Genomic DNA, 21153 nt, shown 5'->3' on the forward strand with positions numbered 1-21153 from the left:
ACAATTATAAATACGATTCAAGAAACTTCACAACTTCAACACGTCATATTCAGCAAATTTTGAATGTGTAATGTGTAATTTAATATATCAATATAGTAATCTGTGATGTGAACTGAAACAATTCTCGTATCTCTAAATATGAGATATTTTTACCTTTATCTTTTCCTCGGATAAGTTCACTCTGAACTAATGAATGATTGTATGTAATGGAGAGAGTCTTGTATTAAATATTTTTTTGATTTTAATCATGTTTTAAATATTTACTAAATTAACGTATAGATGTCGCTATCATCAAGTTTTGACATATCTGCTGAACTTATGTTAAATTAATGGACTTCATAAGCTATTGTAGAAGCAGCAGTCAATAGTTTACCTTAATATAATTAGTAATTTTTGATTGTTTAGACAAACTTCTTAGTGTAATAAGTTATTTAGTTACCTAGGAGCGCACTGTCCGCAGCAGACCACGTGTCGGCACGGCAGGAACAGCGAGTCGATGGGCTCGTCCATGCACACACGACACGCCAGCGCCTCGCCGCCGCCGCCGCTACTGCTACTGCTGCTGCTCGATCTTGAACGGGTTTTCTGTGACAACAAGGTAAATTTTTATTTCTAGAAGAAATTTGAGGGGAAAGCAGATCTGGGCGGTCTGTAGGTGCCTGCGTGCATACCTCGTGTCCCACCCGTGCGGGCGGCGCGGCGGGGGGCGCGGCGGGCGGTGCGGCGCGCGGGGCGGTGCGGTGTGCGGCGCGGCGCGCGCGGTCGTGCACCTCGCGGCACGTGCGCCGGATGTCGAACACGTAGCGGCGGCCCAGCGTCGTGGAGTCGTTGAATATCGACGCTATTGTGCCCTGTTCAAAATATTAACATTTATTTTTTAAGCAACTTTGTAAATCTTTACATTAATACGTGAAGCCAAAACTTGCGTGGACAGAGGAGTATGACATTTCCCACACTTATAAAGAATAATAATATAAAGATGAAGTGCAGAATGTTAATTTTTTTTTTATTACAAAATATATATTAAATCAATAAAAGAAACATGAAACAGTGCGACGTCACGCCGCGCGCTTATTCGCAAACACTACACAAGCGCAACGTGTGAATGTGTTGAACGCGAGCTACATGGTAGGCGGAGTGGGGGTGTTAGGTTTTATTTTCGTTACGGAATTTCTTGATTCGGTCGCCGCGCTCAAAACCCGCGATAAAAGCTATGCAATAGCTTAAAAAAATTTGATTATTATTTTAATGATAACTAACTACCTTCAGATCTCTTATAAACTGTTCGGTGACGTCAGTTCTAACAGTTTCACAGCAGTAGAAGGCGTGCTTCTCGGTCACGGCCCGGTAGAGCGCCGCCGCTTGTCCCGAAGTGGCCATCTTCACGTGGAGTGTGGCCTCGTTGCCTTCGCTAGTCACGTACGACATCTGGAAGATGCGACGAGCAGGTTGGGCTCGGTGTATCGCGGTGTATGGAATGCTGAAATAAGAATACAAAATAACGAATTAAATAAACAATAATAATATTTCAACTAATACTAAAAATAAAATAGGGTGGACAGATATTAAATGGTAGTTTTTTATTGCTTAGTTGGCTGGACGAGCTCACAGCCCACTTAGTGTTAAGTGGTTACCGGAGACCACAGACATCTACAACGTAAATGCGCCACCCACATTGAGATATGAGTTCTAAGGTCTCAAGTATAGTTACAACGGCTGCCCCGTCCTTCGAACCGAAACGCATTACTGCTTCACGGCAGAAATAGGCGGGGCGATGGTACCTACCCGTGCGGACTCACAAGAGGTCCTAACACCAGTGACAGTGCTTAGCCGTCAGTTTTAATATCTATGTTAAGGTTGCTAAGTAATTGTTGCCTAAATATTATTGTCGTGTCCCGAGCACGCAGTTCTTTCTTCTAGAGACAGTAAATCGTACATCGAATGATAAGATACCAGTATCAAAAATGTTCCAGATCTTTTCGCTAAAGATTCGTCTTGTTTACTAACCTCGATTATGGTTTGCAAAGAATTACCTTTATCTTTCCAGTAATAGGTATACAGAAAATTTAATGGAGCTCAGTTTTATCGTTATTCAGTTTACAGAAAAACCTTCAGTTAATTCATGAATATACATAATAGGTGAAGTAGGGTAGTCCCTAATCAGTCGACTTTTAGACAATCGAATGAGTGTTTAAGAAATTAGTTAGGAACAGTAAGTAGGTAGTAGGTAATTAGGTATTTAGAAATTGGCATGTTATGACTGAGTCGAAACTTTGTACTGTTCTTGACATTTCTGGGAAAGTCACTTTCAAAGTAACATCAAAATAAGACTAGAGGACACAGGAGTACTTTTAAGAAAAAACACGTTTTTTGTACCTACATTAGCAGGTTTTCATTTGTTTTTAATAAAGTTAGGGCGCGCTGTGTGATGAAATATACGATTTTTGACTTTATATCAAAGCTGCTGGAATACTCATTTTAAATTAGGATTGGACAGTGCAATCGAATCAAGATCGACTGTGAGCAGATTGCTTAGGGTTACATCCACATTATTAATTACTCAGACAGGTCATAATAATAATATTAGATTCGATTTCAAAGCTCAAAAGCACAGTAAAACAAAACGCATTTACAACTGTATTTGTATTGCTCGTAAAATACGGAACAGATTTCGATGGGGCTTTCATAATCAGAAATTAAAATGAACGAGAAAGCGTTGTATATTATTAATGGTGGTAATGCGAGTCTGTACCTACACCAGCATCCTACCTCTACCTGCCGCGTAGCAGTCGTGACTTCTGATTTGTAGGGTAGGTTAGAAACTTCACTCGTCTGCGCAGTAATATACATATATGTACGTACATACAAACAAATACACATGACCTATACACAATCATTAACTATTTTCGTATAAATTACACGTTGCGAGCCTATAATAGCTTGATTATTTAATATTTGAATTAATTTTTTCTATATGATTGTAAGTTAAGGAAATATACTTGTTTACGTATAGAATTAATAATGTCCACCTTGTATGCGACACTATAATGCGCATTTAACTTGCATACCTACTTTATTTATCATATTATTTTATTGACATTCGAATAAACTTCAAATATAACAAAGCATTTTTAAAAGGCTTCTGAATTACGTCGCAAAAATCGTTTTTTGGATTTAAAATGGCGGCCATCTTGTGACTGCGTTGTGTGTAATAGACGCTCATTTTTAATCTATATAAATAAAATGATAGAAACGTGTGTCGTGCGTGGGCATGCCGCAAAAACTTTTGGCTTTATTTTGATATATATTTTTTGTATTACCTCTTAGAACACACACATGGTCCTCATTTAAATATGTACTTATCTCATGCCCGTTAAAAACTGGACAATGGTCGACATACTTTTCGACACGTGTTCGAAAAATGTAGCAATTTAATAATTTTAATCAATTAAGCATTTATGTGAAATTGCTTTCCTGTTGTAAATTGACTACATAGAAATATATTTCGCAATACTACTGTTACGATGCCTATGCTAAATATTAGTTATCGCGCACTTTTAGAAAAACTGTGCCACGTAAAGAGAATTTGTGTTACTCATATGAAAAAAGCTGTTATATGAATATTTAAAATCAAACACATATTAGACGTGCCCTGCGTTTTAACTCGCGTTAAATTTGTTATTCCGAAAGATACACGAATTGCTTGAGTCATCTTTTGGGCTATAAACTAGCATTTTGTAGCAGTGGTTAATATGAACATTTTTGTTATGCGTATGTGACGGTAGATGAAAAATCTAAATTCGATTTACGTCAAAAATATTCTTAATGAGTGACTACATCGCGAAAGGAATATATCTATATGCCAAATTCATAGTCGCTTCCGAGATCTGTTGATGTGTAAAAGGTATATATCGCTTTATTGAATGTACGTTCAATTACTACCTGTTCATAGATTTAAGAAAACTGTCAAGGAACGTTTGTGCAACAAGGCATATTATAAAGTTAAGGATTATCTACTAGATGGCACTACGTGGGAATGAGGCGCTCGCTCCTGGCCTTTTCATTTTTCATTATTATTATTATTATTTTAATTGTATTTTTTGACTTGTTTTTTCCTTTATTGTAAATATTTTTATTTATTTAAAAAAAAGAAAATATTTGAGAAAAAAACAAAAAAAAAAAGCCCGCTGAGTTTGTTTCGCCGATTCTTCTCAGTACTGTGGCTTTTTTGGAACCGATGGTAGAGTTAACATTGTTATTTGTATTTTGACTTTCAACAAGTGTGTCATACTGACATCTAAGTTGAAATAAATGATTTTGAATTTGTACATATTATAATACAGATTGCTTGTAAATGGTTTGCAATCATGATGTGATTATGACAATATCGTGATCAAGCGCAGCGTTTAACATTTTACGTAAACAATACGAAGCACGGTAAACAAACAAGAACGTGAATAAACCGTTTCGGTTTGAAGGGTGGAGCAGCCGTTGTAACTATACTGAGACCTTAGAACTTATATCTCAAGGCGGGTGGCGCATTTGCGTTGTAAATGTCTATGGGCTCCAATAGCTTAACGCCAGGTGCGCTGTGAGCTCGTCCATCCATCTAAGCAATAAAGAAATATCTTAATTACTGACCTTTGTTTCTCCACACCAATGTCCTGTTCCCCGTTACAAGCAGGTCGGTACACGACTATGCCGTGGGGTCCGACTCCGACGCACGTGCTGAGTCGACACCCGCAGCCGCCGACGCTCTGACCCGTCGCTAGGCAACCAACTGTGGCGCCACCGTCTATCTCTGGCTCATCTCTCGCGCGAGGCTCTTCGGCTTGCTGTCTGTGGTAGAGCAAGTGACTGTACAGGTTGTGGGCGTTGTTCTGCGGCGTAACGGGCTTGCAGAAGAACAATTCCTCCCCGAACGACTCTAACTTCGATATTTCTTTAAGCAATCTGTATTCCGCTTGGGAGGCTCTCATGCCGGTTATCTCGCAATGGTATTCGATGATTTTGTCGACATGGTCCTCTGGTTTTTCGCCTTGCGGTCCGATCTTATTGCACTCTTCGTAGATATGAGTGGGCGGCATTTCTGGGGTGCAGTCACCGGTCTCCGCTTGTGCTATGTAGGCGACGATCCTCCTGGCGACTTCTAAGTCCGCCACTACAAGTCTCCCTTCAGTCAGGTCTAGTTTGGCGTGTAAGTAGAACTGATGCCTCGTCGGTTCATTGATGAGCAGGTGAGGGGGCACCCAGAACTTGACGCGGAGGTCTAGCCGTCCTCCGGGTATGCGGTGCGGATCGAGGGGGTTCCGCAAGTTAAGCCATCTTCCGGGGCCTGATCCTGGGCACACGCGCAGACCGAAATAGTCTGCCTCGGCACCGATCTCCAATTTCTCGCATACCTGGACAAATGAAAAACAAAATTAATTGATTATCCCAAAAAAAAAAACAATGGGGATTACCGAAGTCACTCTCAATGAGGATATTGCGAGCTCCATACAAGGCTGGTAGCACTTATTGATGAAGAGTGAGTTTACGATGCATAGACATCTACAACGTAAATGCGCCACCCACCTTGAGATATAAGTTCTTAGGTCTCAGTACAGTTACAACGGCTACCCCACTCTACAAATCGAAACGCATTACTGCTTCACGGCAGAAATAGGCGGGGTGGTGGTACCTACCCGTGCGGACTCACAAGCGGTCCTACCACCAGTAATTACGCAAATTATAATTTTGCGGGTTTGATTTTTATTACACGATGTTATTCCTTCACCGTGGAAGTCAATCGTGAACATTTGTTAAGTACGTATTTCGTTAGAAAAATTGGTACCCGCCTGCGGGATTCGAACACCGGTGCATCGCTACATACGCATGCACCGGACGTCTTATCCTTTAGGCCACGACGACTTCGACGACACGTCACACGTGCTTTTTTCCCTACCTAACCGTTGGCAGCGCTTTGCTGCATCTACTCTCGGATCGGAATCGTAACTCACTGAGAAGCTCTGACGAGAAACTCGATGGATTGTCTATGGATTAGTTTGTACATCGAACTCTTCGTCGCATTCGACGGGAGAGGTGAAGGATGCCTAAAAGCACCTAGTGGTTTGGGAGGATCCGTTATGGTGTGCGTCACACGTGCCACCAGTAAACGACAACATCTCAGGATATTCTGGGTGTTATATATTTGAAACTTCACAGCGTGTGGTTAGGTGGTATAAAGCAGTCGAAACTATGTTATTTGGGTTGGCGTGTGTGAGGTGAAAGTGAAGTCTTGTAATCCGGCCCCTTAATTTAGTGTACTTATGTTTTTGCTTATCGTCTAGCGTTCGAAAATTAAATATCTCGACCTCGTAAGCAAATTACAAATTACAACGTTTGATATAATTGGTGTCTAGGAGACTTACAATCGTGTCTGTGTTAAGGTGTTTTTGAATTTCATGCATAGCATGTCATGAAATAAGCAGTCATGTCACGAAATAAGCAGGAATGCGCTGACTGACAACTTAAAATAATAATTCAATTCGTTTACAATTAAAATTATATTTTAATTCCCCTTTGTTTTCTGCACATGGGTCAAGAATATATACATAAAGTCCACAATGAATCATACTATTATAATTGCGACTTGTTGAAACAGAACTTAATTCTGTTCCGGCGGTATACTGCGGAATTGTATTTCGATTACAATAGATGTTTGTTTACAACAATTGTTTGAATATTCGCGAAATATCTTTGGTATTGTTTTTCTTAAATTTTGTTTTGTCTTAATTTAAAAATGTTTTTTTTTGTTAAGTTAGTTATTTTCGTGTTTTTTGTAGTCACGCGTTTCTATTTTAAGGGTGAGCTGGTACACAATGCAAACAAATATTTCTACATTAGTCCGAGCTGATTTCACATTAACAAAATATGCAAACTGTTTCATTGGAAATTAGCGTGGACAAACGCGGATTTTTGTATGTATACTATAAAGTCAATGATTATCTAGAAGATTGCACAAAGTGGGAATGAGTTGCTCGCTCCGGGCATTTCAATATTGTAATAATTGTTATGTTATAATACTCATTGTGAAAATGAATATTTAAAAAAAAACTAATATTAAAAATAATAATCTTATATTTAAAAAAAAAAAGACATGCCCGCTGAGTTTCTTGCCAATTATTCTCAGGACGGAGGCTAGTTCTTGTGAATTGACGGTAGTTCTTTTAACGTTCAACAAGTATGTACTTTCATTTATGTTGAATAAAAATTTTTTTATTTTATTTGATTTGATTTACATTTATTTACTGATATGTAAAACGATTCACCGCAAGATGTTAGTAAATCGCTTACATTGACGGTATATGTACTAGTTCTTTATAGCCCTTTTAAGTTGAACAGGGGACATTGACCCTTTCCCAGGAAGGACCGCGCGTGCCCCTCTTCTAAAACTAGTAATGCTAACGAGCCATATAATTTATCTCTTACATTCAAGGGCAAAGTTTGTAAAGTAAAGTAAATCACCAGAATTTTTCAAAGTTATCATAAATTTTCTTTCTTGTATGTAACTAAATTCCTTCCTGTTGAGAAATATGAGATTTTAAAAATGGCCCAGAATCGGACAAAGAAGAACATTACCCTAGTTTTTAGTTAGTTTAAAATGTTGTTTATTTTTGTATTGTCTTCTTGTATTCCCGTTGCTGAAGAATATTTGTGAATAGTCTATTTATTTATTTGCAATAAATTAATATATAAACAATTTATTTAATTGTAAACGAGGCCGTTATGTACTTAGGTATCACAAAGAGACTATCCTACCCATTTCTACTTTTAAGATCCGCAAGATTTAGAGAATGATAGCTTTTACAGAAGCTAGAGACTGGCCCGTCGGAGGAAAGACTTTTGAAGAGACTTTTGGAGAAATTTGCTTCGATAGCAACATAATAATGTTACCCGAATGAATTTGAATGTTTGTCCTTATAAAATATTGCTTTTGAATACGTTGATATTTCAACTATTCATTTATATATGTTCTCAGAAAGCAATAGCTTTGTTTGCGCTCTGATACCTGCTTCAATAATAATATATGTGTATTAAAATCTTTACGGGTAGCTATATATGGCATCCGTAGACGAGAAATGTAAAAACATATCGAATTTCGAGTTACAGCGTATGTATTTAACCTTAAAGGTTATATATTACAATTCGAACGTACCAATCTGAACTTTTAATGGATCGGAAACATTTAAATAAATAACAAATAACATACCTACCTTGCACATACAACCGAATAAAAATTAAAAAATACAGTAGTTCTTATTATCAAAAGACTTGGTTATCAGTTGATAAAGTATCGAAGAAATTAGGTCATCAAACATATTGAAGATGTTAACTGCTGCGTCGATGAGCAGAATTCGAGGTTATGGCCTCTGGCGATTAAAGAACGCCATTATCAGAGACAACCGGATGTGCTGATCATAAGGCCAGTACAAAAGTATACTTATACCTATAAGAAAGTCGTCGTGGCCTAAAGGATAAGAAGTCCGGTGCATACGTGTCGAGCGATGCACCGGCGTTCGAATCTCAGGCGGATACCAATTTTTCTAATGAAATACGTACTCAACAAATGTTCACGATTGACTTCCACGGTGAAGGAATAACATCGTGTAATAAAAATCAAACCCGCAAAATTATAATTTGCGTAATTACTGGTGGTAGGACCTCTTGTGAGTCCGCACGGGTAGTTACCACTACTTTACCTATTTCAGCCGTGAAGCAGTAATGCGTTTCGGTTTGAAGGGTGGGGCAGCCGTTGTAACTATACGTGAGGCCTTAGAACTTATATCTCGAGGTGGGTGGTTGTGGATGTCTATGGTCTCCAGTAACCACTTAACACCAGGTGGGCTGTGAGCTCATCCACCTATATAAGCAAAAAATAAAAGAAATCATTTGCCGTAATAGGCAGGATGATTGTAAAAGTTTCAGCAGTTGTGCGAGCGTTTAAGGTTGTTTTTTTTCCATTTAACTACGCAACGTGGTAGTAGGTGAAAGCGGAGATATTCGTGAGGCACGTTGAATATATATTCACTTTTAATTAAATTTATCGATACTTGTCCCGCGGCATGGTTGCATGACGCGCTTAAAGTATCATCTATACTAATATATAAATCTACAGTGGTTTTTACGGATGTTCCGTTATAACTACTGAACCGTGCATCCGATTGACTTGAAACTTGGTATCCATGTAGAAAATACACGTACTTAATGGATAGGTTAATATTCATATGAGTGTTGGACTCCCTACACCAGTTGCGGGGGCGTTAATGATGAGAATCTTTGTGGGGGTGAGAAATAATAATGTTAATTTTAGATGCCCAGCGAAGCGGACGGGTACAGCTAGTTATACATATAGCTTATTTATGTGTACTCTAAAACATTTCTTCACTGTCTTACCTATATTTTAAGCGCATAGAAAACACACATTATCTGCTAAGATTGATCGAAGATGCTGTGTGTTCTGTGATGCGTGAAAGACGTTATGTGTAAGAGGGGAGTGAGCGAAGAAATGGTATATGATAGAGGAGTATGGAAGGAGAAAGCATGTTGCGCCGACCCCAGGTGACTGGGAGAAGGGCATGAGAATGATGATTGATCGAAGATGCCGTCTCAATTTTAATGTTCTTTTCTTTTGAGTAAATTATCTTAGTATTTCGAAAGTCATTTTGGTCACTTTCCTAAAGTCACAACGCAAGGTGAATTTGTTTGTGTTACGTAATTCAAAAAACAAATCTGGCGAACTTCCAATATGCAAAATTCACAGAAGATCTCCTTCGAAATAAGGAAATACGTACTTAACAAATGTTCACGAATGACTTCCACAGTGAAGGAAAAACCAACGACTCATTCATGTCTCAAGGAGGTGTCATTAACTTTATTGATATCTATGGGCTTCGGTAACCACTCAACACCAGATGGGCCTAGAGTTCACCCACCCATCTGATAACAAAAAAAGCTTGGAGTCAGCTAGCACACATGACAATAAAATATTGAATTATAACCTCGTTAAGAACTATGAAGTACCAGGGTCGCATGAGCGATAGCATGTCGTTTAATCACCAGTGAATAACTAATGGTTATTATAGATGATAAAATGATTAATATCTCGTTAAATAGCAAGGCTGCGACCTTGTCCCCTTCATGGGAAATAAGGGAATTAATATTGGTTTAATGACGTTAATGTGAATATTAGTAATTAGAATTTCAATGTCCGAGCACTAAGTACTATAATAATTTGTAGTTACTATGTTGAGTTCACACCTCTATATAAAGCTCATTTTTAATTTATTATTTCATATTTTTAATTTCAATGGTCACCAGCTATATTTTTTTTCGCCGGACGTACTTTTTTGATATTCAATTAGATTGAATCTTCAATTTCCGATATTGTTATATCCATTAACTAAGTATGTCAATAAATAATAAATAAGGTTTTCAATTGAAAAAGTCATTAAGAGAATTTTCTTGACTCGTATAAGGATCAAAGGGATTTTACACAATAGAATAAAAAAAAAAGAAGTCAGAACTTGCTTATTGTCAATATAGGTATCAGTTATTTATTCGGAATTATTCTCCCTGGGACTAGAACTACAAATCTGATGTCAATAACCTCTGACCAACTTCAATCTTGCAGGATAATAATATATTTGTTGCGTTAGAGATGGCGGGCGTCGGATATATAATATTGTATGTAAACGTTAATGTATTTCTGATTTAATTTTAATGGGCAAAACAAACAGATCGTAACGACATCGATAAGACTGATCCGATGTACCTACAACCATTTTAAATCGTTTATTTAAAGATTTCCTAGCTATTTGTGTGTGTGTTTTGTGTCGATCAAAATAGGTATCGTTCGCCAAAACAAAATGGCTAGCGTGCTATCAACTGTGGCATTATTAATTCCGATCATCTCCCTAAAACTTTAGTATGTACCCAGAGCAGAGTCCAATAATGCAGAAAGTCGTTCTCAAAAGCGCCAAACTAAAGCCATTCTAGCTTTGTTTTGTAACAAAGAAAATCAACGAGACGAGTCGTGTGGCCAGGTGTTTTCTTACGTTCTCTTTCGCTCGTATGGGTCTGTCCCGTTCTCATATCACGCAGTGCACGCGTGATCACGACCGGTTGGGACGTAAGCGTTTGTAATAATTCGGGGAAACGCCGGATTTATCCGTGGAATTACGAAACGAATTAGATACGGATAATGTGGATATTGGCTACTTATTGACGATCTGTTCAGCATTCAAACTCAGTAAATCGATTGCTGTTATTGATCTGCCAATATCATGTTCAACCAACGTCTCTGGTTAAAGAGAACCAGACAGTTTTAATATTCCATATACTAGAACTCCCGCAGTAGTCGAAATTCGACTATAATTAATTGGAATTGTAAGTTTGTACATGATTGTATTTTATACTTCTATAATCACAAATTTCGCCAATGCTACACTATAAAAAAATATTAATAAAGACAAACAATATTTAATCTATTCTCAATTTGACCACAGACGTCAAGAACAAAAGTTTGACAATAAATAGTATGCATGTGTGTGTGCGTCAAATACATGGTATGTAGTGTGTGTAATGTTTTCTTTATTGATTTATGCATTATTTAAAAAAAATATGAGCATTGGGCACTTCTTCTTTATATTCTCTATAAGTGTGGAAAATTTCATACTCCTCCGTCCGCGCAATTTTCGTCAAAAGGGATACAAAGTTTTTGCTTCACGTATTAATATATAGATAACGAATTAGGCTCCGTACATTTTAATAAAAATAAAACATCAAAAACGATTTATGTATTGTTTTTAAAAAAAGAACACTAAATTATTTTATTAAAACAAAATCAAACCTTCGACAGACAAACAACGAAGATAATTCGTAGTCGCAACGTTTCGAACTTCGAACAAAGGAAGCCGGTTATCTTGGGGGGTGACGTAACGACTCCTTTGAAACAAGGGCACTAAAGTATACAAGACACGGACACTAATATTAGATCGTTTTGTTGTTTTGATTTTAATGTGTACTCCAATTTACCAACATCAAATCAAATACGATTTTTCTATGGTAATAATTGAGGTGGTTTTTGATGTGAAACATCTATAGCCGCACGTAAAACAGATTTCTGGCGTGGCGACGCATGCCGTGGCGACGCGTCACCATGCGCAATCGAATGTGCGATTGTCTCTCACTCGATCCGGCGTTAAGCCATCTCTCTCGCTACACTGAGCTCGGATACCTATAGTGTATACTCCGTAGTGTATACAGTGTTGTTTACTACAGTACACATAACCTGTGTTTTACTTGAAAACAAGTTATTTTTTCGTAATATTTTATTTTATCATTATGACATATTTAGTTCCTATCACAATCTGTTCTTTTCTGCATATTACTTTTACAAAATAATGTCGATGTTTCACATCTGCCAGGCGTCCCGTGACGGCTCCCTTTTTTTTTAAATAGATTGGCTCAGAAAGAAGAAGTCGTATTTCGACATATGCGTTTGAATTACATAGACAATGAGCTTAGTGCGAGTTTTTAACTTCTCGATCGCGTTAGCTCAAATTTGTATGGAGTTGAAGGAGCTTCCCTTTGTTTGCCGCTAGGGGCGCTGTTACAATTCCATACAAATTTGAGTTAACTTTTACGCGATCGTGAAGTTAAAAAACTCGCACTAAGCAAACTATAATAATACAGTCCTACAAATTTCAACGCTCCAGAAGAGTCAAACACAAATTTTTAAAACATATTGCAGTCGTCACGGTCGATTATGACCTTATACATTTTTAAGGTTATTTCCCTCGGTAACATATCTTTGCATGGGAACACAACTACATTCGGCATGTTGATTTTAAAATTTTTATAACGCTTAATATTTTTCTACCTGTATATTATGTGTGTGTGTATGTGTGCGTATTAAAATTCAACAGATAATCCATTATCAAGCGAGCAACAAACCAGCATACGTCTTATCAAACGAACAAACAGTGATAAACAAATATTATGATACCAGAATATTTGTGAATTGTGTTTCTAATTTACATGTTCATCGTATATTTGATTTATTTAACTAATGATGGCGGTTGAATCGCGCTATATTTTAATGGAATTATTTGATTTACCAATTAACTAGTTGCCAGGATATAAGAATCACGTTATCCTTGCAACGAAAACTGTACCTATAGTGTAAGAATATTTTAATACGTATCCAGGTTTTAATCTCAAAGTTAATATACCAATACTTAACAAACTCACGCTTTCTTTATTGCCATGGTAGGTAGACAAGCATACGGCCCATCTGATGGTGAGTGGTTACCGTCGTCCGCGGACGTCAGCAATGCCAGTGGCAGAGCCAAGTCGCTACCTACCGATGCATCCACACAAATGATGGTAATGCACATAAATACATATTATGTATTCGAAGTCTTGGAAGATTTAAAATGCCCCACTCAAGTTTGTGTTTTCAGGGGGCAGTTCATTGACTACTTTAAAATGCACGTGGAACATTTGTTTGTTGTGGAATAACCTTCAAGTGCTAATGCATTCATTATGTTTACAATCGATTATAATGGATAACCCGTGTACACAATAATAATACGAGAATTTTCTATTTACAAAAACAAGCTTTATATGAATATGGTTGTGAGGTGTCAAATGAAATTATGACGTCACGGATTTAAGAATACGTGCAGTGCAAAGACTGCGATTTTCCTATATAGTTGTCCATTCTTTAACCCTTTAACAGTCGTGTAGGTCACCCGTGCCCTACGTGACGCAATGAAGTAATTAGGTCGATTTCTGTTACTAAGCACCGGAATTTTCTAACTTTGTCTTCTTTTGTTTTTAATGTATGTATCTTAGTATCTTTCGTCTTTCCTAAAGTCTACTTAGATATTCCAGTGCCTTAGTAAGAAGATCGAAGACAGAAATACAATTACTTTAGTGCGCCACCGCCACCACCATTAGGGCACCGCTGACGTACACGGCAGTTAACGTTAAACAATTTCTAATCTATTAATTGATTGATATATATTTTTTATTACTCAAGATCGGTGGACAAAAGCGGTTACGTGAGCCAACAAACATCCTGGTTCTCGGTGAGCCTAGTGAGTTTCTTGTTGGATCTTCTCAGTGGGTCGCGTTTCCGATCCGTTAGTAGATTCTGCGAAGCACTGCTCTTGCTAGGGTTAGTGTTAACAACGTCGTCAGGTTTGAGCTCCGTGAGCTCACCTACTAGTTAAGTCTACGCTAAAATGGTCTCTCAAGACCATAAGCTTAGGTAGGAAAAAAAAAGTTCTCGGTATAACTGGGCAGACCTTTAGTCGTGTGGGCTCACTATGCCACTTATATAATAGTAGGGGAGCCCAACCGGGGATTTCGGGATTTACTAAAGCGCGGCAGATTAATATACAGGGGGATACCTTGTACCCGTTTGAGTACCTCCACCAAATATGAGCCCCATATATAGGGCCGCGCGTCAAGAATAAAAGATCAGATTAGTAAAAAAAAATCGATCATCAGAAAATCTCGAGCGCGTCAGATTAAAGTAGGGTGAGTTAATTACACGCTAAAAAGTGTATATTCCACTAACCTGACAATTTGAGAGTGTCGAAAAGAAAGGGGAGGGCGGAAAAGTTGTAAAACATATCTTCGTAATTTTTGCACACTAAAACGATTTCGGGGTTCATAACAAAAGACTGTTTGGTTTTAATGGCGTTTGCGTAACGTTTAATTTAGATACAAAATTGATTGTAGGAAGAACCATTAGTTCGGAACAATAACTAAATTATTCTGTAACGGTGATGTTATAGGTCACGATACATATTCAATTAGGCGAGTTGGTTGGGTGTTGTTGTTCCATCTGTACCGGCGCCGCGGCGGACGAGGACTGCGATGGTCGCTCATAATTTAATCCACCTCCTTCTTGAGTCGCGTTCCTCATGTCTGAGGGTCGTGACCATCTCCTCCCATTATTTTTCTCTGGATTATGTTTCGCCATCTTCCTCTGTTCTCGGCGGTGTGTATGGCATCGTAGACTGTGGTATCCAGGGTGGTGCGGTTTTTGGTCGCACTAGCGCATTGGATTGCGGCGGGATCTTTTGCCCACGTTAGTAATTTAATCCATACTAATATTATAAATGTGAAAGTGTATTTGTTTGTTAATCCTTCTTTCACGTCGTGACAGGACATATTTTATACCGAAAAACATCTAATTCCCACGGGAAACTACACTTTGTTGTTATTGTTGTTTTTTTTCCTACCTAAGCTGATGATCTAGAGAGACCATGTCAGCGTCGCCGGGTTAGGGGAAACTGAGACACTTCCTTGACTATGCGGGCGAAGCCACAAGTAACAGCTAGCAACTTTAAAACAAGCTGCCAACTGTGAGCATTCATAAACACCTCAAATTAGATACAGCGCATAAAGCCACTATTGCTGGAGTCGAATGAATAATGTATTTAAGCTGAAATGCTGGTCGTAATATTTGGAGTTTATTTTGAGCCGCTATTTACTGTTTGACGGCAATGGTTGTTGATTGAAAAGAAATAGACCACATGTCTCATGGTGTATAACGCTATTCACGTTGTGATATCTATGTGCTTTTTATTTTCAGGGATTTAGTAGCACAAGCTCAAGGCGATCGAGTTTGCATATCTCATTGATTCAGTATCCAGCAGGATATCCTGTCATGTGCGATTCTCTAGCCTTGTGTATAAAGCGCGTTAATTCGTCAAATTCTGAGGCTAGCGTCGAAGGAGCACTATTATAGATGTAGACAATGATGTTATAGTATGTCTTTTTACTATAACATCATTGGATGTAGATACCTACATGCGGCAATTGGTTTAGCGGTTAACGAGATGCCGTCAACTATGTAGATGTTTCAAGAGTAATGGAGTTTTGTGGTGGTGGTAGGACTTCTTGTGAGTGCGCGCGGGTAGGTACCACCACCCCGCCTATTTCTGCCGTGAAGCGGTTCGGTTTGAAGGGTGGGGCAGCAGTTGTAACTATACTTGAGACCTTAGAACTTATATCTCAAGGTGAGTGGCGCATTTAGGTTGTGGATGTCTATGGGCTCCAGCAACCACTTAACACCAGGTGGGCTGTGAGCTCGTCCACACATTTAAGTAATAAAAAAAATTGTAGAGTGGCAGTTAAATCTGCAGACCGTTCAGTTCGTGGATACAAAAAACATACTCGTACTACGACGAAGAATTACGCAGTGGCTAACTAAAGTATTTATTGATTTCTTTGATTTTATCGACATTAAAGAAAACCTTGAAATCCTGAAAAACACAAAAACAACATTATTAATGTTGAAATTTGTTTACTGAAACTTTATGAGATAAGGTGTGTGGTGTGCACATATTATGTTTTGTGATAAGGATGGTTATGGAACAGTATGTCTGTAAAGAATAAATCAGCAGTAATTGTGAAGAATACTTGGTTAATATCTTAGTTAATAGCTGTATTGGTCCACAGGACAACATGCTGCTGATGCAGTATGTATATGCAAGTATTTAGAAGAGGAAGAAGACGCGCATATTGTGTCACTACTGTGTCTTAGGGAACAAAAGATTGCATTGTGAACACATTCTCTCTCCAGAGAAGGTCCGCATTATCTAAAATTTCAGTAGTATGTCTGAAATTTCAACGCATTTCATTCTTACTAAATTTCAAATTACATATGTGTGTATAACGGCGGGACGTATCTTGTAAAAGTTTATAAAATGTATTACAGAAATTAAATTATAAAAAGTTTTATTCGTGGTAATCAGTTATCATGCGGCATAAATTAATCTGCCCACGTTATCGATAGTAAAAAATAACCCAAGTGCATAATGATGCTATTGTAGTGACCGCAGATAAAACTTGTCATATACTGCGCGGGTGTCATGAACCATGCAAGTGAAAACATGTAAAATTGAATGCAAATGAACACATAAATTCATAAAAAATTCACGCTGTACACGACCTTCAGAAATGAAGAAAACAATCAAGAAGAGAAAGACTGAAGGCTAATTTTAGGATATCATAGTCGCCATTTTTGGGACTTGTAAAGTTCAATCAATCAAGAAGTTCAATCCTACTTTGTTTAATGATATGTTCATTAAACAAAGTAGTACAAGATAAAGGTTGGTTTTTCTTAGAACAAAGAAAAAATAACTCGAGAGAGAGAACGGTATTAAGGCTTTTAAATATGTGAATTTTACAAAAGTTTTAAAACTATCAACTTGGTAGGTACTGGTTTGTTTCGTTAGCAACTGATTCTATATACTTAACGCATATTTTATCATTAAAGAGATTTCAAGACTCCCGCAGTTTTGCTCGGCAATTTTTTTGTGCTTAAATTAAAATAATGTTTTTTAAAAAGACAACCACGGCAATCTTTTAGGTCCGGTTCTTATCGGAATTATTGTCATTCTTGTAACCGGTGATATAGATTACTAGCATCTTATCAATAAATAATAATTTTACTGGTGGTAGGACCTCTTGTGAGTCCGCGCGGGTGGGTACCACCACCCTGCCTATTTCTACCGTGAAGCAGTAATGCGTTTCGGTTTGAAGAGTGGGGCAGCCGTTGTAACTATACGTGAGACCTTAGAACTTATATCTCAAGGTGGGTGGCGCATTTACGTTGTGGATGTCTATGGGCTCCAGTAACCACTTAACGCCAGGTGGGCTGTGAACTCGTCCAACCATCTAAGAAATAAAAAATAAAAAAAATTTTTGAATTTGAAAGAAACTGTTTCTCTACTTAATCGTTGGTAGCCTAAGGGGCTATAAAATTAAACGCGAAGTGATAGATGAGAGCACATGGCCTCAACCTGAGAGATTGCTAACACTGGCCCTAGCAAGAGCAGTGCTTCGCTGAATCTACCGATCCGAGAAGATCCGGCGAGAAACTCAGTGGGCCGTGTCTATGGGCTAGTTCGCATGTCGAGAACGAAACAGTTTACTACGCAAATAAGGTGACCAATATATTATGTAGTATTTATTTATAGCAGTTGGCATTTCGAGACCACTCACCACAGGGAATCGGGATAGTTATAAAATCTTATTTTTTATGATTCCGCCTTGGCGCCATTCCCATTATACTTGCAAATTTATCGACTCACGGACATTCAATAGGAATGTTTATTTCAGTACGAATAACTGACATAGGGTACTCTAAGTCCGATGCACTACTTTATCATTAAAACTTGTAAATAAGATTCATCAGACGTTTGTTTAAGATACATTTTACCTACACGTCACACAACAAGAGTGATTATTGCTTGCGTTTAACTACCACTTCCGACATTACGGTTCCAATGGCTATGTGTTGAAATTAAATGTTTTCATCTCGCATAGAAGAAACCGGTATGTTATTAATCACGGCAACTCTATTTAGCTTGAGTAGTTGTGAGTTTGAGCCAGAGGGTCTGGTTGGTAATAGTTTTGGATTCAGATGATATCTTTGCGAGGACTAACTTTTATCATATCTCTTTTTTACTGCCCTATAGTGGCCGTCGATGTGCACGGCTCACGGTTAAGGAAACAATTTAAGTGCTTACTTTGAGACATGAAAGTTAGAAAGTTACAGTTTTATTTTTAATGGCCTCTTTAAACCGGATCGCATGAGTAACTTCTCCCCAAACATAATCAGGGTTGTCCTCCACATTCATACAAGCTCCTTTATACGACCCAGCGGATTTTTTGGCTACATAAGTGCTGGTGGGAGGCGCAATGTACACCCATCTACGAGTCACCCTCTCCACCGGCGCGATCGATCGATTTGAAGAAAATTATTCGTTATTCCAATACTTCGAAGATATCGATCGATTAGAAGTCACGGCTTTGATGTGTTCTAAAACCTGCCCGAAACATCCTTATTCTGGACAGATTTTTACTTAGTAATATGTATCAGTAATATTTAGTATCTGTTTAGTGATTCTAAACCTCAAATATTCTTAATGTGTCATTAAGGTTGTCTTTTTTATACAAATGAAATATATGAGGAAAATATGCTAATAAAATTAAATGCTATTTACAAATATAAAAAAAAAAACTACTGGCCCCAAGCTAGTTTTTTTTTTGGGTACATAAATACGACTGGAGAACAAGTTTCATTCACATCTCGAATGCGACATGTGTGTAACAAAAACAATTACTGCGATCGAAAATCAGCGGTACAGCAGCCACCAGCCGATGAAGTCATTAATGGTGAAAAAAATAAAACGTGTATTCAATTATAAACACCTTCTACATTTACATAAATGAAAAATATGATGTTCTGAAAATAGCGTACAAATTATAAATTCTGCGATCAAATAAAAGCTACTGCGCAAAAAAATTACGTAACATTTAAACTATTAGCATCCTTGGGTCATGTTACTTCGCGAAAACATGGCGGCCATTTTGAATTTAGTACGCGCCATTTTTGTCTTTGTTGCATATCTTTTCAAATACCTAATACAAGTTTATTTTGCATTCTTATTTAAGCCGCCCAATGTAACCTTCATCATTTCCACGTTTTATTATTAAATTTTTATTTTACTAGGTGGGTGGACTAGCTCCCGAATAATGTGGTGATGAGCCCATGTGGCTCATAGACATCGAAAACATTGAATGCTAGCTCCCACCTTGAGACATGGGGTCAAGTCTCATATGCGTTATATATATATAATGTATTATTTTATTTACATCAAAATACAGTTTATCTTAGTAAAACTATAGCACAAATTGAGTTGCATTGAGTTGATTGAGTTGATAAAGAGAAACAACATTTAAAGGTATTGCTTCACCACTTTTTTATGTTTTTTTATAATTTACAATTAACAAAAATGTTTTTATATTTCTTATGTTCTTTCTAATCTTTCAGTATTCAAATTTTAATTTATGTCATCTTTATAACAAATTAACCTATTTTAAGATAATTCGTATAGAGGTTACATATATATAAAATGACCTGACCGATTAAATAACTAAGTCTTAAAACTCAATTACTCATTTGCTTTTTTCCGTACCTACTCGCTGGTAGCCTAAGCGACTTTTTTAGCGACGCTCTGGCTGGAAGGTGCGGTCCTGAACAAAAGCAGTGCTTCGCAGAATCCGTCATCCTCTTCCTCAAACTTAGTGAGGTTGTGTTTATGAGTTATTTGGTTAAACGAAATGTCCCACATACATTACCAACTGACCCGGCAAACGTTGTTTTGCCATATATAAGATTTGTAGGGAATTTCTAGTGTAGAAAAAAAAAAAAACCTCATTCAACCACATAATGCCTCTTTATAACAAAAAAATTGTCCTAAAATTAAAAAAATAATTTTAGGGGTGGACAACCCTTATCACTTAGGGGTATGAAAAATAGATAGTAGCCGATTCTCAGACCTACTGAACGTATAAAACTTCATAAAAATAACTAACATTGTGACACGAGAATTTTACATATAAGATTAAGCACAATCTTTAATGCACTTTACCAATATTAAGAATAAGCGGTCCGAGGCTTCGCTCACATTAAATTTAAGAAAAATATAAAACGTTGCATTTTACCGGGATAAAGAGTTGCTTGTATCACTTTCTGGTGCAAATTCAAATTCAAATTCAAAATCATTTATTTCAACTTGGATGTCATCAAAAACACACTTGTTGAATGTCAAAATGTAAAAGAAAATGTTAACTCTACCACCGGTTCCAAAAAAAGCCACAAGAACCGGCGAAACAAACTCAGCGGGCTTTTTTTTTTTTTGTATTTTCTCAACTATTTTCTTTTTTTTTTTAAACAAGAAAACATATTTACAGTATACGAAAAAACAAGTCAAAAAAAATACAATTCAAATAAATAATAATAATAATGAAAAATCAAAAGGCCAGGAGCGAACGCCCCATTCCCGCGTAGTGCTATCAAGTAAAAAATCCTTAACTTTATAATATGCCTTGTTGCACAAACGTTCCTTGACAGTTTTCTTAAATCTATGAACAGGTAGTAGTTGAACGTTTTGTGGGATCTTGTTGAAAAGTTGTACACCCAGCCCCCTGAAAGAGTTGCTTATTTTCTTAATTCGAGCCGCCGGCAACGCAAGCCTATGTTTGTTCCTAGTGTTCACATTATGCAAATTGCAGACTCTG

General features: G+C 37.5%; 1 protein-coding gene across 1 annotated transcript in view; it reads right to left on the reverse strand.

Annotated features, from left to right (window-relative positions):
* The window catches only part of dnr1 (E3 ubiquitin-protein ligase defense repressor 1), a 33691-nt gene that overhangs the window by 992 nt on the left and 11546 nt on the right, over positions 1–21153 (reverse strand). Inside the window, exons 2-5 of the mRNA XM_028185513.2 lie at positions 4642–5402; positions 1264–1480; positions 672–851; positions 440–585 (exon numbers count right to left, since the gene is read on the reverse strand). Of these exons, the coding sequence (XP_028041314.2) occupies positions 440–585; positions 672–851; positions 1264–1480; positions 4642–5402 (1304 nt within the window). The remainder of the gene's footprint in view (positions 1–439; positions 586–671; positions 852–1263; positions 1481–4641; positions 5403–21153) is intronic.

Source organism: Bombyx mandarina, chromosome 20, assembly GCF_030267445.1.
Source record: "Bombyx mandarina strain Sakado chromosome 20, ASM3026744v2".
In the NCBI taxonomy this organism is placed as follows: domain Eukaryota; kingdom Metazoa; phylum Arthropoda; class Insecta; order Lepidoptera; family Bombycidae; genus Bombyx; species Bombyx mandarina.